The 16,291-nt window shown below is 52.3% G+C and overlaps 5 protein-coding genes across 5 annotated transcripts; 2 read left to right on the top strand and 3 right to left on the bottom strand.

The window, feature by feature from the left end:
* Positions 1-5,316: 5,316 nt before the first annotated feature.
* On the bottom strand, positions 5,317-6,663 carry B0I36DRAFT_228315 (uncharacterized protein; the record flags this gene model as incomplete). Its single annotated transcript, XM_046149112.1, has 3 exons — positions 5,317-5,835; positions 5,885-6,192; positions 6,243-6,663. Coding segments are annotated over 3 exons (1,248 nt in total), but the record flags the coding sequence as incomplete, so codon positions are not given.
* Positions 6,664-7,061: 398 nt separating this feature from the next.
* Positions 7,062-8,793, top strand: B0I36DRAFT_350513 (uncharacterized protein; the record flags this gene model as incomplete). The annotated part of the gene is made up of 2 exons (XM_046156897.1): positions 7,062-7,446; positions 7,502-8,793. 2 exons carry the CDS (start codon positions 7,062-7,064, stop codon positions 8,791-8,793), a joined length of 1,677 nt encoding a protein of 558 aa, XP_046011972.1.
* Positions 8,794-10,862: 2,069 nt separating this feature from the next.
* On the bottom strand, positions 10,863-12,025 carry B0I36DRAFT_205612 (uncharacterized protein; the record flags this gene model as incomplete). Its single annotated transcript, XM_046148832.1, has 5 exons — positions 10,863-11,055; positions 11,111-11,487; positions 11,552-11,656; positions 11,704-11,888; positions 11,935-12,025. Coding segments are annotated over 5 exons (951 nt in total), but the record flags the coding sequence as incomplete, so codon positions are not given.
* Positions 12,026-12,405: 380 nt separating this feature from the next.
* B0I36DRAFT_375082 (DNA repair protein RAD50) lies at positions 12,406-14,924 on the top strand (the record flags this gene model as incomplete). Its single annotated transcript, XM_046160333.1, has 5 exons — positions 12,406-12,684; positions 12,735-13,048; positions 13,100-13,523; positions 13,572-14,166; positions 14,794-14,924. The coding sequence occupies 5 exons, from the start codon at positions 12,406-12,408 to the stop codon at positions 14,922-14,924; spliced, it is 1,743 nt and encodes a 580-aa protein (XP_046011970.1).
* On the bottom strand, positions 14,888-16,055 carry B0I36DRAFT_212037 (uncharacterized protein; the record flags this gene model as incomplete). Its single annotated transcript, XM_046148926.1, has 2 exons — positions 14,888-15,550; positions 15,609-16,055. Coding segments are annotated over 2 exons (1,110 nt in total), but the record flags the coding sequence as incomplete, so codon positions are not given.
* Between the last annotated feature and the right edge of the window lie 236 nt (positions 16,056-16,291).

Raw genomic sequence — 16,291 nt, 5'->3', positions numbered from 1 at the left:
ATCGCGGCTTGCTTAAAACATGGCTGCCCTTGCTGCAGAGTTGGGACAAGCACTTGAATGAGCTATGTAATAGAGCGGTTTGGGTTGAGTTCGCTCTTTCTTTATCACAATATAGTAAGTGCGTTCGCACGGCAAAATCTCAAAGCTGGTAGAAAATTGAGAAGCTTTAAACCCTCGCAACTTCTCTTTGTATTGGGCGAATTGCGGAGCTGGTGAGCCATCATCCATAGTATGGCATATAACGTCGTCCGAACGAGGAATGTGGGTTATAAAGCTACCAAGCGGAATTTGCCGCTTCTTGCCGGCTTTTTCAAAGAACGCTAGTCATGGCAAACCTCACAAGCATGGGAAGGATCAGGGGCGTATGCCCAAAAGTTCCACTGTGCTCAAGTGGTGCGGAGGAATGCTGCACGAGGTGTTAGTTCTCTTGCAATGGCCGCTGTCTCTGCTATCAGGCGGGATGATTACTGCATCTCATGCAGTACTCGAGGTCCCAATGTTCGAGGGTGTGTTCATCACTTTAGCCGAGATTAAATGCTCTGGGGCTAGCGGCGCCCCTGTCACACAATGTGAACAGTATCGGAGCCGTTCTTGGGTTTTCTTGTAGCTGTGGTAAGTATTACGTATGATTGCACGCCGGCCAGCTTGTCGCAAACGTCTGCCGTGTTCCGGACATGCGGGCTATGATGTCATCTACAATGGCACCCCGTCGCATCATAGACGACAAATACTAGAGCAGTTTTTGGCTCCTTGTACAGGAGCAGCCACAAGTAGAATATGTAGAACAACCCTGAGAAAGTGGAAGGACAAGACACCGGTATAATCTTAACGGCAACGGTAACCTCAACACTGGATTACCGGCCATTTCCGACGTTCTAGGCATTGAGTAACAGTGACCATACCAATCAGGCACAGCCAGCGTCACAATGAGAGGCTGTCCCACAGATCACAACAGAGCCGAGAAGGAGAGGATCCGGAAGAATTCAAGCAGCGCGACCAGAAAAGCTGTCAGCCTCGGGAGGGACTGCAACACGTTTGTGTTATATGTTGTTTACAATCCAGTATCCCGAAAGATACAAGGAGGCGGTTATCTGCCGAAAGGGATGGAATTGCCGGACGTCAACAGATTTGTAAGCTGCGCTCGCTTTAGCAAGACTTGGCTCAAGCTAAACTATGTATAGGCTCGAGAGCATTTGCTCCCAAATGACACTCGCGAAAGACAGGATGCAGACGTTGTCCATGTACGGGCGGATCCGGAAGAATATCATAGCACGATAGGAGAGACTTCATCCAGATCACCATCACTCGGCTTGGAAGGCCTGTTCGGATCTGACGGAATTGCAGAAGCGGCATCAGTCGCGCGTTGTTCTCCACCCCAGGTCGGCTGTCATTTCGACCTGTGCAGCCCGAGAGCGCGGCAGCTATCTCAGGAGACAGCGGTCTCGCACTCTACCGATGATCTCCCAGATAATCCTTGTTCACCAGCCAGGGAAGTGGAGACCAGTCTGTGTTACGCACACACTCTAAGCAACAAAGACAAGTGCCAGAAGCCGGTGAGCGAAAAATCACAAGCTGACGTTCCATCTCACAACACTCCACGAGATGTAACAACAGCCAAGGGACCGCAAACACGACCAGGGGCCCAACGTCACTGCATCACAGGAGAGAACATAAACAGTGCATCGGGAAATAGCTCTGAGCTGGAAATGAAGGCGGCTTGGCGGATTCTTCAGGTACAATATACTTTGCGGCGGAGATCCTGGCGGACTCGACTGTTGATGCCGAGGCCAGGACGTGCAAGGTGCCAAAGCGAACAAGGCTGCATGATTGGCGACATGCGAAAGGCCGCAATGCTGGGTCAACGCAGGTCAGCGACGTACACGCGTACCAGAGAACTTTTCGCTGCACCGGGGTGACGGTGAGCCGGCTCATCGGATTAATCCAAGAAATTGAGGCTTCCAAAGCGCTGTGAACCACGATGAAGGTGCCAGCCACGGAGGTCGGCCAGATGCCTAGTCTCAGTAGACCAGCTAGTAGGCACTTCCCTGTCGCCCCTGCAGAGACAGTTCAATCACGTCGCAAAGCTTGTCCCGACAGTTCGGTACGGCGTACACGCGTACAAGAAAACTTTTACCTGCACCGCGGTCACGCCGAGCCGGCTAATCAGATTGATTCGAGAATCCAGGCTCGCGATGAGCTGTGAATCACGATGAAGGTGCCAGACCCAGAGGTCGGCTAGGTCGGCTAGGCCGGCTAGATGCCCCTGCATGTAAAGTGCGCCAGAGGAGTCAAATTAAACCTGGCTAGCAGGCACTTCCCTGTCGCCCCTGCAGAGACAATCCAATCACGTCGCAAAGCTTGTCCCGACAGTTCGGTACGGCCCGCACGTGACACTTTTCAGTTCCGGCGCTAGGGATTCCTGGTTTCTGGCTTGTACTGCACGATTCAGAACGAGATCCATGTACCAACACGCCTGGTTCCAGCTACCATTAATAGCCTTCCAAAAGTCCCTCTCGTGCAGGGGTTTATTGCGCGCTTTAAATCGCAGGTAATGATCGAGATCTTACCACTCTCGCGCGCCAGCATTCCCGACAAGTCTACGAATCGGTCTGCGCGAAGTCGAAGCCCCTCCCTCACTTCTCGTATAGTAAATCATCAGCCAGCCAAGAAGTAGATGTAATTATTGTTGGTGGGTGAATGCGTTGATAGTGTTTTCGCTTGTCTAAGACGCGTGGGCGAATTTACCTCGAATGTTTATTTTGTACCCCCGAGTAAGCTGCCGGACCCCGACACATGGCAGCCGAAATGCCCTGCTTCCTGTGACACTGCTAGAACGGGAGACATAACAATCATACTCTGATTACGACGTGTTCACACGTCGGGCGGTCCTGCTACAAAGCCGTTCCCGCGTGTACACTGCATTTACAAGAAGGAGCACACGCACCTCCAAGCCAGCCCCCGCTTCCGATACACGCTATTTTTTGCGTGGGCGACTTCCCGCATACGCTAAATCCTGTGTGGGTACGCCAAGGCTAGCATTGCGTGCGCTGTTTCCTGCGGACGCACAGTTGACCTGGCGCTGCGTACGCAGAATCCTGCGTGAGCACGTCCGAGATAGTCGTGCGTACGCTGGAAACAGCGTACGCACAGTTAAGCTGGCGTTGCGAACGCTAAATTCCGCGTACGCACCTGAGGATGAGATTACGTGCGCGCTTCCTTAACATGCACAAGTATAGATACTTGATAAACTTGTCCTGGGCATTAAACTCGGCCTGCTAATGCAACAAGGCCAATCGCTCTCTATTACACTTAAATGCAAGCCTGTTCTTTTCAGAGAACTGCGTGGACAAGAATAGCACGCCTGTAATAGTTCATGATCACCCTGTAGTGGTAACCATAAGGCTAACCATAATATAGCGGTTCTACCATTAGTACTGCTTGCCATTCCTCCCTGCCGTGCGCATTTTTGCATTGTCAAGATAGTGTATGTGCTAATGAGGTGGTATTGACCACGAAGGAAGCAGGTTGTGTATGCTTTAGAAATGTGTCAGATAGTATGTAGGTCTAAGAAGAAGGCAGGCACCGCATAAATGCCTGGAAGCAGCGCTGATGGGTGCTTCCTAGAACGAAAAACAAGCCAATTAATAAATTACCTTTGAGCAGTACGTAGCAACATATTCCGAGCACCATATAGCCTCTCACTTTCGGAATGAACGTGGCAACGCTGAGCGGGATCTATTTATCAAGGGTCTCTTGTCCACCCTCCGCCGGGCGTGATTCTTTCTGGTTTTGCCTATGACTGACTTTCTTGGCTTTGCTTGTCGCGTTCAAATCCGTGGATATTTTGGCAACCTTCCTTTTCTTATTAGAATCGCAATCCTCCTCTTGCCGTGCATTCAAGGAAGCTTCCAGAGTGGCCAGCGCTTGTTCCCGGTCTCGCACTGAAGCTTGAAGTTCGCTTAGATTAGCTTGCTCAGTTTTGTAAAGTCCGGATTGCTCCCTGCGCCTTCTCTCCAACTCATTGAGCATCTGCTGCTTAGCCTGAAGGTCTTCTTCCAGTCGAGATAGATTTCCTTCTGCTCCTTTCACTGAAGATTGAAGTCTGTGCAGGGCTGCTTGCTCGTTAACGTTAAGTTCGCTTAGCTCCTTCTGTCGCGTTTTCAAGCGATTAAGCTCTTCCTCTCTAGACTCTCGGTCGTTGTTTAGTCTGCGTAATTCTCCTTCCTGCTGCTGTGCTGAAACTTCTAGCTCATCTAATCTAGACTGACTGGTGATGATCTTCTTCTCGAAGTGCTGATCCTGTGCCTTCTTTTGCTTGTTCAATCTAATTACCTCCGATTGCTGTTTTTTTACCGAGGCTTGAAGCTTTATCAGCTTAGATTCCTCCTCCTCTTGTAATCTACGTAACTCTCCGTGTTGTAGCTCTAGATTATTGATCTCGACTAGCTTCGACTGCACGCTTTCGTTAAGCTTGCCTAGGGTTTCTTGCCGTTGTTCTAGTAGACTGCGGATATGTTCAAGGGTAAGGACCTCTTGCTCTAGTATCTTCTGGGCGTCGATACATTCGTGGCCCTCTTCTGCCATGTATTCTAGCTCCAGCTCCGTAGTGTTCTGTCCGGTAAGGAGCGAGACTATGGCGATCTTCTTCTGATCTACAGCTCGGCTTAGTGACCGTAGAGTGGATTCTATATCCCCAACGTTGTCTTGGCTGTGACTTTGTCCCTCTTGTTCCTCCAGTCTCCCTGCATTATTGCATTCCGGGTGTTCTTCCGTAATCGCTGTTTCAACCATGAAACAATCAATCTCATTCGTGATGTCCACTAATTCCTGAAAATGAACTCCTGGACACATCTTACGACCAAAGAAAGCGAAGTACACAGCTCGGCGAATGAAGATCGAAGTCATTAACAGGAATGGTTCTGTCACCTCCTTGTGAAGGACTGTAAGAAAGAGCGACTGCTTGTCCCTCTCATGGTCAGAATCACGTGGTAATCCCCACCTTGCTGGATTTCCGACGTTACTGATAGTTTCAGAGCAGGATGATATCTCTCCTGCGCGAACTGTCTCGGCGCTATTGAATACTCCGATAACCAGGTCAATTTCTCTCTCTATGTCTTTGTATACGTGTTGTTCCGACTTGTTAAACGCCAGAAGGGCCGCTCTAGCAATCTGTCGTAACGGAGACTGCAAGAGAATGTTTCTGATTGGGTCTGATGTGAACCCAAGTTTGGAAGCAACATCTGCCAAGCGAAAAAGCACAACTTCATCTGCTTTCTTCCGTGGCCTTGCTAAAATATGCTTTTTGTGCGGTTCAGCTGGAAGGTCTTGGTAGACTCGAAAGGCAGCCAACCAAAGCTGGCGATAGGCCAGCTCGAACCGAGCCGCCGAAGGACCTTGTAGCAGTTTGTAATCGCAGTCTGACAATTGTAGCACGCAATTCTGTTCGCCCGAGCTTTCGTCGCGATATATACTCTCCAGATGACCTTTTATGGTGTCTCGATAGTCTAGACGGAGCAGTCTCTTTAAGCTGTCGGCAGCGCCTTTGAGGAACTTGAGATCTTCGAAGAACGTGTGTAGGGAGAGGATCGAAGTGTGTTGAGACACAGAGCATATCTGCGACCACATCTCGGCGCGCGCTTGCTCGGTGAAGTTTCCAAGTATCTGCCCGCCCTTCAGCTTCTCCCAGAGGTAGGCATGGTCCGAGCGGCAGGCTCCTGGAGCCATTCCTTGTAATGCCCGGACTGTGTCTGGGTCGATTTCCCTCATCCTGTACTCATCACTCCCACATATCTTCATCCACATGTCCAGCATGCATTTTAAGTAGGAGATAGCGGGCTACAAGGCGTTAGAGCCATCTTATACCAGGAAGCCAGGATGAAATTACCTCTTCACATCTCATACTAATCATCTGGTGTATTACCGTCAGTCGGAAGCCGCTAAAAAGGGCCGGGACGGTCAGCAAGCTGTCAAAAGCTTGAAGGTAAGCATTGTTTCGACAAAGCTGGTCGAAAAGAGACCTTCGGTTCTTTGACAAAGCCGAGAGTTGCCCTAGCCATAACCGCTCGAAGTACGGATTCTTCTGTCCGTGAACGCCCTGATACTCCCGGATCTTGCGATAGAACTCTCCATCGGTGGGTGCTTCCTGATAGTCATGTTCCTCGAGGAAGAGCCGTCTAAGTTCTGCGCTCAGGTCTAATATCACTCTTCTTAGCGCTGAGCTGGCTTGGTTGCTCTTTACCCACCATCTAAGTACAGATCTACAGTCCATCGGTCTTTAGCACCGCCAGATGCCTCAGTAGCTGCCAGGACCTTCTCATATCGTTGCAGACATTGTAGCTGAGTGCCTGGTGGTAGCTCAAGCTGTACATACGGCTCCTTCTGTTCTCGAAGCTGTTGGACCGTGATGTTGGCTTCTTGAAGGCTAACGGCCAGGGTTTCTGCATTGATCACAGCCTTTACGTGGTGCTGATGCTCATCTGTGCGGGAGCCCCTTTCCTCTCGGAACTTGCGCTTGTAGGGCTCGACTGTCCGGCGATATGTGACCGTCTGGGTCGACCACTCGGGCGCGGTGAAGCATAAAGCTCGCACACTGACTGAGGCCGTACCGCAGAATTTGGCACGACGTTCTTGATCAATACGGCTGTTAGTCTCTACGAATGTCATCGCCATCGCTATGCGGTTGATGAGCGCGAAGGTCCTTGGGTGTATGGCAACTCAGCTTACTTGAATGCAACCCTGGGAAGTACGCATGCCACAACCCCGAGGCATAAATGGCTCCTGCGCCCTCTCGCGGCGCTTATGGCGACGTTAGTACTGACGTCTGCCTCCTTGTTTGCCGGAGATGGCTCTAGCTATAGGTATCATCACCATTTTGTGCGCCTCTCCAGAGGAAGAGGCATGCCAGAGCCGTTTGAGGCTCCCAGTGCTACAGAAGAGTCCAAAAACGAAGACATCACACTATTCCAAGGACTACATTATGCACCGGCATTAGGTCTATATAATACCCAGTACTGCTTCCTCACAGATTTCCTGTCTCTTAAACAATCTCAACCATCGCACTCATGTCTACAGACACTCAGCTTCCTTCCAACGATATTATTAGCGACAAATCTAAGAGACAAGAAAATACTCATGGCCTACTTAGTCCAGAAGCAACACCGGCAGTTGAAGCTGGCCGAGTCAGAGCTGATCAGGATCGGATAGCGAATTTGCAGCATCCTCAAAGTGGTGAAACAAGTGCCAGTGTCGCCCATCATGAAGATGACACGAGACAGGTCGCGGAGAAGATTAAACATATTCTGGGATGCCCTTCAAGCGAGGCTGCCAGAATGCTAGGGCTCAGCCATCAGTCGTCCACTGAAGATGCTCGGCGTGCTTGGAGGGACACGGGGTGCATGTTGCGTCGCGCCGAACTGGAACAGCCTGAAGCAGAGGAGGCTCTCAGGAGTAAGTGCTACTCAAACACTAAACCGGATGTCCGGCCGCTGATAAAGACCTATAGAACTAGAAGACGCTGCAGAGAAGCTAGGCGTGGACACAATTAACGACATCGAGCCGGTGAAGAATTGGGATTGGACGAAGGAGGCAGAGCCGGACTATCCCGACTCCAGCGCATCAGATCATTCTGGAGACGAAGCGGATGATGTCCGTATGACTGTCGACGACGAGGAGATTCCCAAACCGAGTGCACGCGTTCTCCAAGTCTATAAAAATGCAACGCCCATTATGAAGTCTCTATTCCAGGATCCTACCAACAAGGAACTCGAGCAGCAGATCTACAATCTCAATCAGACGATTGGATCGGACAACATCAAAGAAGAAGTACCAGAAGATACTTGGAAAATTCGCGTTGGGTTCTTTGCCCCTCAATACAAACACATTGAAGACTTCTACAATCGCCTGAAGACAAACCCTGCTGACAGCGATGCAAAAAATGCCATCGTCACAGTGGAAAAATTGATCGATGACATGATTCAGAAACACCATTTCCCACCGGAATGGTCAGTCTGCCAGATGCAGCAGAAGCCTGTTGTAGCAGAACAGACGGCGGAGGAGGAATCCTTATTTGTAGAAAGTGACGACTCTGCAGAAACCAATACTATTAAGTACCCCTGGCCTACATTGGATACGGCTGATGGTGCTCGCATCCTGGGAGTCCGGCCAAGAGGGAAAGTCGGCCTTCAGGTTTGCATTGAGACAAGGAAGGACGGGCGAGTGGTCCGTCGTCTCATGCCAGCCTCTCAAGTCCCTGAAGTCACACAGTACATCAAGAAAGATGGCTACAAGAATCTTGCTGAGGGCCAGTCCACATGGACCTACAAGCAACGAGGTGATTTCGAAGAGCTTCTATGGGTAACCGACCCGGCACATCCCCGGTCTGACAAGCGGGATCCTCCTGCGGATTGCTGTGTCAGGTTTCGTGGGCAGGGCCTACAGATTCTCACCAGAACGAGTCTGTTCAAAGTTCTCGGTGAAAAAAAAGCCAGAGCCGAGATGGAGAGTGTTTGTGCTCGTGACGGTATCCCGGCGCCGTGGCAGATGAAGCCCCGGGAGCAGTCCGCGATCAAGAAAGAAGACACCAACGTCGACATGCACCACGTTCCGAAGTATGGTGGCTACTCTCAGGACCAGTCGGACGTACTCTCTCATATGCAAGCCCGACTTGAAGATAATGAAAAGAAGACGTCAGAGGCATTGGCTCAAATGGAGGCTCGACTTGAAAGGAATGACAATACCATGTCAAAGTTCCAGTCCACGCTCGACGCAATCCTGGCCAAGTTGAAGGCTATGTAACCCCACTGGTCTTTCGTATACTTTTGTTCCTCTATGACTCAGCTCCTCGATGATTGACTTCGTTATAGGAGACGACCATCTCGTTACAATTCACTGCTTTTCTGTCTAGACGTCATCACCTGGTTTCAAGGCCCCTTTTTACAGAGACCCTCTGCCTTAAGTTCGTGCACCTGTTATACGTAGCTGAAAGAAAGAGCGGGCTCCGTTTTTTTTTTTAAAAATGTTACTTCGTTAGATTCTTATATCAGACACTCGCAATAGATATTGATAGTTCCGAGCACACTGTGTTGTAAGCAAGACTGGAGTCCTTCCAGGCATCCATGGTCCCGTCGAGTGAAGAGCAGCCACGCTAGTTGCCCTGCGGCATCCATGCTCGAGAACTATATGCGGATGATGACTGCGGCCTTTCCACGAGGCGCTTGCAAATCGCTTCTGAGGCCGAGGGCCGCGGTGCTGCCAATCCTCATCACTTCTCAGGTCTGCCATGGCATGACCGATCCTGACTCCCTTGTGCTCCCTAAACAGCCTTTCTGGCGCAAAGACTAACTAGCGCAACGGGGAAGGATGACTGCCTGCTCTGAACGCCAGCTCGGTAACGGGAACCCCTGCACGGTCCGCAAACTCCTGCCTCAAGCATCGGGTCCGATCGCCCCGCACCTGGGCCAACACTATGAGTGCCGAGACGCTGCAAACATGATGTCAGTGGCTCCCTTGCTTGATGATGAGATTCCTCCCCCGAAAGTGGAGGCTGTGATATCCGCGCGTCTTGGCATGTACTCCGTAGCTCTTTCGGTTTGGCGCCAGTTTTGGCTCCTCACGAGGACGTGTGTTCGTTCTCTTTGTGTTCGTGCTAGCCGCGCCCGTCGCTTGCCACGCCACCTGCGGTCACGAACATGGATCAAGCATTTGCAGGGGCGCCACTTTGGGAATGACTTCCGAGAATGACTTCCGAAAATGGCGTACGCGTGCGGAGTACTCCGTCGCCAGTTTTGGCTCCTTGACGAGGACTCTTGCCACCCCACCTCAGTCATGTACATGGATCAAGGATTCGCGGAACCACCCCCTCTGGCGCCCGAGCATGGACATGGCTTCTGAAATGCTTACGCGGCTCGACGCGTACGGAGTAGCTCGGTCCACAAGTTGCTGCGTCGAGAGAAGATGGGACGATTCCAGTTGGCACAGATCCAAATATGGAGGATTTCGTTCATGCCCCACCAACGCATGCCCCGCTGACGCAGGCCCCGGAGACCGGTGCTGAACCCCACGGATGCAGGCCCCAGAGACACCCACACCACACATGGATGCCTACAGGGGCTGCCTTTAGCGCTACTTCTCCGGGGCTCGGGGCTGGACAACTCCCAAGGTAGCGCCGTCGTTGACTCGCGTTGCAGTCCCAGGTCCACTCGAGACGTGCTCCAAAAATGGCGTCGTCATGCCGCGCTACAAAGTACCATAGACGACATGATGGTAGCGAACAGGGACAACCCCAGTCGCGACTGCGAGTCCCAACCAACAGATCACTCGTGCACGGCCGTGACAGCAAGGACTGGCGTTCAGCGTTGGTTTGCGCTGCCAAGAGCTCTCCCACACGCCCGCGCAGTCCTGCCTGGTGTGAGATGAAGCGACACAAATGCATTGCTCTTTGCAGTAGTTGATTAACCCATGGCGCGCAATCTGACTCTATTCTACACCCAAGTGTGCAGTCACTCCGCGTCTGAATATCTAGTGATGTGCTAAGGGCATTGCGTAACTCCATATAGTCCTTCGTGTAGAGAGTGCTCTCAAGGCAGTGCTTCGCACCTGGCCTCGACAATGGGTGTGTGTCTAGCTACATTCCTACGTTCATCCGGCAGGCCGTGCCCATCGCTCTCAGAGCCTTCTTCCAGCCATGTTCCTGATTGTGCTCGGACACTTACAGTGTTGGTGACGAGAATCGCATCTGGCGCCGGTGTCGGCTTGTGGGCATGCATTGTTGCGTCTGAATGCGACTGCTGCATTGGCCCGCCTGAGGACACAGGAGTCTTGCTTCCCGCCGACTGTCTCTGTGCCTGCACGCAGACCAACTCGTTACTTGTGCTGGACTGTGACCTCGCCAGGACATCCACGAAGAGCGGCCGGAGTGCTGGTAAGCTGCCACATAGTAATGCGCAGAACTGTTCCACTGCCGGCCATACGACGATGTCCACGCCGTCCCAAGTCGCGTCAAAGGTTGTGCTGTACGCGACGGCATACTTCATGCGGATCATCGAGGTGAGGCAAGCGCTGTCAGGGAGTGAGCATCTCATCCGCTGGCCATTGTCAAGAGGGGGCGGCTTACAAAGAACCAACGCTGAACAAGCCCACGAGGACTATTCGACGATGTCGGCGGATGTTCAGCTGCCAGACCTGCTTCATAGGCAAGATGAGGATGACGATGTCTTCCAGAATGCTCAGAATGCCACTGCTGTACACAACTGCGTTCACGTCTAGGCAGCGCCGATCTGTTATCAGGCGGTCCCAGATCGAGTCGATCGGAATGCACTGTAGCGTGGTGAGGAGAGCATAGATAACTCCATGCACGGCGAGAAAGCCGATCAGCGCGTACGTGATGTGGCGGAATGTTGACCCTGGGAAGATCCTCAGATAGACTAACAGGATAGCCATCTTGCCAACCACCAGGAGGACCATGTAGACAATAGTATTGAAGTAGAATAACTGGTCGGGGCAGCGGTCATTTAGTGCAAATGCGAGGTTTCCGGAGGGACACGACTCGCCTCACCTTCAATATCAAGGTCCCCATTTCCGCGGGCACAGTCCAGTAGTGCATGCCAAAGCCGATCCTCGCGTTATACAGATTGATAGACGCAAGTACTGCGAGAAGAACCTGCGCTCGGTCAGCGTCGTTACATAGTCTAGTGGACTATCACCTACGGCGGCAGCGATGGTCGCAAAGTCGTCACCCGACAACCCCGTTGCGTAGTGCGTCCTGCTGTACAGCCGGAGCAAGATGATGGGGAAGACTATGACGCATCCTGCAGTGGTGACGCCTATGACTTCCCAGCTGCGAGACTCCTTCGGGAAGCCATCGCATATCTCCGTCTCAATCTTCCCGGCCACTGCGTTACATTAGCCGAGAGAATCCCGCAGCCTTGGAAGCCTTACCTACCTGATCCGCGAAAGGACAGGTGGTCTGTACGCATTCAGACAGATCAGCTTGAAGAGCTATGTCGACGCAAAGGCAGGCCTTGAGATCTGTGCCATCACACCCCTTTGCGGCGAACGCATTGACGATACAGAGACGCTACAGCAGACGTTAGTCGCGCAACCACGTCGGATCCATCGTACTGACAGTGCACGCTGGCGCAACAGCCACAAGTTCCGCGACGGAGTCAAGTCGGCCGGCTACCGTACTAGTCAGGAAGACTAGAAACGTGGCGAGACAGAGTCGCCGGACCTCCATAATAGCGGAGATTGCCTTCAGATAAAGGCAAAGACTTGAGCCCTGGCTTCATGAGGGTGAGACCGAAGGGCCTCTCGAACGCTTGCCTAGCAGGAGGTATATAGTCTTTGCCGAAGGGGCCAGAAGTGGCTGGCTGCCACGTTCGAGGGCCATCTCGGCAGGCCTCTCCAGTAATGGATGTGGACAGCGGCAATGAACCTAGCAGCTTTGCCCGCCTGGGAGCGCACCGTGCTTATTTAGCGACGGAGAGATTTGTGTCCCAGCTCGAAGCTTCCTTCCCAGTCTCACGTCAACAAGCCCGACACAATATGCCTACTAACACGAGAAAAGCAAAGCACGCCAACAGCGTGGCCTGGAAGCCAAGCACTTCACAGTGCCTGGTCATGGCCACGCTATGCTCTCTATCACTGATGGTTTCTCTCGACGCCTCAGTTCTGGTCACATCACTCAATGTATGTTCTCCCTGTTACTGACTCTGTCTCGAAGCTAACTTGTGCTCCAGGCGATCATTGTCGATCTCCAGATAGACACTACGCAAGGCTTCTGGATCGCCACGTCATATCTACTCGCGAACACCATCTCCATGCCGACAGCTGCAGCACTCAGCGACATATTTGGTCGTCGCATATGTCTCCTCGCATCCCTCGCTTTCTTCTCGGCAGGATCTATCCTATGCTGCCTCGCGGAAAACATCTCCATCATGCTCGCGGGACGTTGTCTGCAGGGTGTTGGTGGTGGAGGGATCATCATCTTGAGCCTCGTTATCTTCACCGATATAGTCCCCCTTAAGTCCCGGCCGAAGTGGTATGCAATGATGTAAGTGCACCTGCAAAGCTTGTGTCCTTTCCTGAAGCTGATAGTCAGTAGACTCGGAGCCTGGGCATTGGGCAACTGCACTGGCCCAACCATCGGAGGTGCGATCGCTCAGTACACCACTTGGCGCTGGGTGTTCTACCTCGTCTTTCCCTTCTGCGCCATCGGGATCGTGACGATCATTCTGATGGCCGAGACTGGAGCAAAAAACGCGAGGCTCGCCAGTTTCGACTCGATTGGCTGTGTCTGCTTTACTGCTTCCATCACCTCTTTCCTCATTGCCGTCTCTTGGGGGGGCGTGCAGTATAGTTGGACAAGCGCCACGACTCTTGGTCCTTTGGTTGTTGGTTTGTGTGGCCTGATCGCCACTGTGATCTTTGAGGCACATGTCAAGAAATCACCTTACCTCCGTCTCCGTCTGTTTCGAAACATCCGCGTAGCTGCACCCTACGTGTGTGGGCTTCTCCAAGGTCTTATGGTGAGTTGCACAAGATATTAAACCGAGACTCCGCTGACTCCGTACCAGCTGTACGGCCAACTCTATTACATCCCATTCTACTTCCAGTCTGTCAAGGGGTTTACGGCTCTCCAGACCGGTGTGGCAATCATCCCTGTGGCGGTCTCTCTTGTGGCGGGTTCCGTTGTCTCAGGCATAGTTATCACCCGGCTGAACCACGTCGGGTATCCCATCTGGGGTGGCTGGGTTCTGGCGATAGTGGCAACGGGGCTCACCCTGCTGTGGGATCGAGACATACACCAGGCAGTCTGGGTCATCACACTCCTCCTCCTCGGCTTTGGCCATGGCGCAGTCCTGAACGCACAGAACTTTGCGACTCAAGAGATGGCAAGCGACGACGAGCATGGTAACGCGGCTGCCATGTATGGCTTTCTGCGACAGTTCGGCATGGCGCTGGGGGTCGCGGCCGGCACTGCTGTTTTCCAGAATGTCATGTCAATCAAGCTGGATGAGTTAGGTCTGTCACGGGAGATTGCCGTCCACAGTGAGAGCTACATTGTCAAGCTCTCTTTGCTTCCTGCCGGGAGCGAACTCAAGGAACAGGCCCTTGAGGCATATCTCTATGGGTTTCGCGGGGTTTTTGGGTTTTTCACAGCAGTCGCTGGTCTAGCCCTCCAGATCAGTCTGCTTGTGAACACTGCAGCAAAGGACCAACGTACTCGTCTGAAGGGAAGATGAGCATGGCTCCCACAAACGTGCAAGGCTTCGCAGAGCCCTGCCGGCGTGTCAGGCTCTATGGCACTTAGTGAACAGAGATATACTTCTCAATTACTCTTGCTGGTAGTCTAGCTCCTTCAAAACCAAGCCTCTGCTCAAATATCGCCCTGCCAGTTTTCGTGTCGTGTCGCGAAGCTCATGTGATCCCGACACTGAAATAGAAGGACAGGTTAACTTGGATGACTTGACGTCTGAGGCTTGTTCTCTAGACTGACCAAGTACGAGGATGTGACTGCAGTCTGCTTTGTACCGCACTTGAGATTCTCGTAGCGAGGCGTGATCGGTGGGATGTGGAGATTTGCCCTCCAAGCCGGCGTGAGGGGTATGCGAATATAGGCCAAGCTCCGTGATGAATCCCCCGTCAATTTCGCTCTTCATGATATCTGCTATATCTGGTGCGCAAGCCAACATGTTCACACGACCATGATACCCAAAGCCTTCGTTGTGTACCCCACGCTCGTTATACACGGAGATCTGCAAAATCTGGAGGCTGTTAGGTCTTGATCTCCCCCAGAGGTAACGGACGTCACACGTCTCACATTTCTAAGCGTGTGGTCTCGCAGATATTCATTCAACAAGGTAACCAGTGGCGCGAAGTCGCTGAGCCTCTTCACGTGCCAGACCATGTGGACGCGGCATTCGTAGTTGACAGTGATCTTCTTCAGGTATGGTAGGACCGCCACGATTCCGAAGTCCGTCGTCAACATGAGTACTGACTTAGCCTTTAGGGAATGAGACCTCCCATGAGGACCGCTGAAGAATGCGAGAAAGGTTCTCTCACCCGACTGGAGAAGTCGTAGTGTTAGTCCGCTGCGGCACTGAACACAAAGTTCTAGTTCATCCTGCCTCCTCAGAGACCACGAAGTGATCGTGAATGGATGGCTTTGCGCCCACGACCAGAAGCCGATCGTGGAAGATATCATGTTTAGGCTGATATATTGTCCGGCATCGATCTTCACTGGACGTGGCAAGCACAACACTATTCTGACTATGCTCCCATCACTCGTGACATGTGCTCTCGGGAATGGTTTGCCCCAGCATACATTCCTGCGCAAGAACAGACAGACCTGCACCGCGTGGACCAGGCAGATCACTCCAGCTGCGGTGTATAACAGCCACTGGTGCACATGAGTGATCTTGCTTATATGCTGCCATGTGGAAAAGGCCATCGTTATCGCCAGGGCTTTGTGAGTCTTATCTGCAAGCTCATGTACTCGCCTCCTGAGCGGTGTCATGCCAAGAAGCACCATGACTGCCGCCGAGATGGACGCCTGACACGTCAGTCAAAGGGCCCATTGCTTCGAAACTCAGAGCACTCACCATCATCACGTACAGCCCGGGTACCACTTCGAGGTCGACCAAAAGACAGACATGGAGAGTCATTAGCGCGAAGGTCATCACCCCTGCCGACTTATGTACTTCTTGTACTATTTTCAGTGACAGGCCTAAGGTATCAGCCAGAAAGTCTAGGTGAATGGACAAGAAAAGTGGTGTTATATTGATAGCCGCTAACGAGCCAGCTCGCGATGCTAGCTCTGCCCGCGACACTGACGGCATGAGCAGACATAACAGATTGGCTAGGAGATATATGGTCCGGCTGACGATGAGTTCAATCGTCCAGGGTCCTAACCATCGATGGCGATGAATTACAAAGGTGTAGCTGAAAAACCGAAGGAACAGCAGAAATATTATCCGACACCAAGTGTAGGTGACTGGCAATATCTGCCGTGCTATGAACAATGCAAGAAGAATGCCGCATAGCGTCAGAGCATAGATGTATTGTCCGGGTAGTTCCATGCTGGGCTTCTTCAATCACACCATCAGGACCTCGCGGTGAGTCCATAGCCCGAGAGATGCCGTTTGGGGCAGGCTACATATATATGACTCCTTCGGTGGGCCTTGTGCCATAAACAGCTCTACTGCCCCACAATGCTCAAGACTCCATTTCTGGAGGCGGCGCGAGCTATCACTTGGGTTCAGGTGCGCTCAGCTGTCAAGGCGATACTCCCGCG

This window comes from Microdochium trichocladiopsis (assembly GCF_020744255.1).
Source record: "Microdochium trichocladiopsis strain MPI-CAGE-CH-0230 chromosome Unknown B0I36scaffold_6, whole genome shotgun sequence".
Taxonomy (NCBI): Eukaryota; Fungi; Ascomycota; class Sordariomycetes; order Xylariales; family Microdochiaceae; genus Microdochium; species Microdochium trichocladiopsis.
Note: the sequence above shows the minus strand (reverse complement) of the source record. Positions and strands in the feature narration are given on the sequence as shown.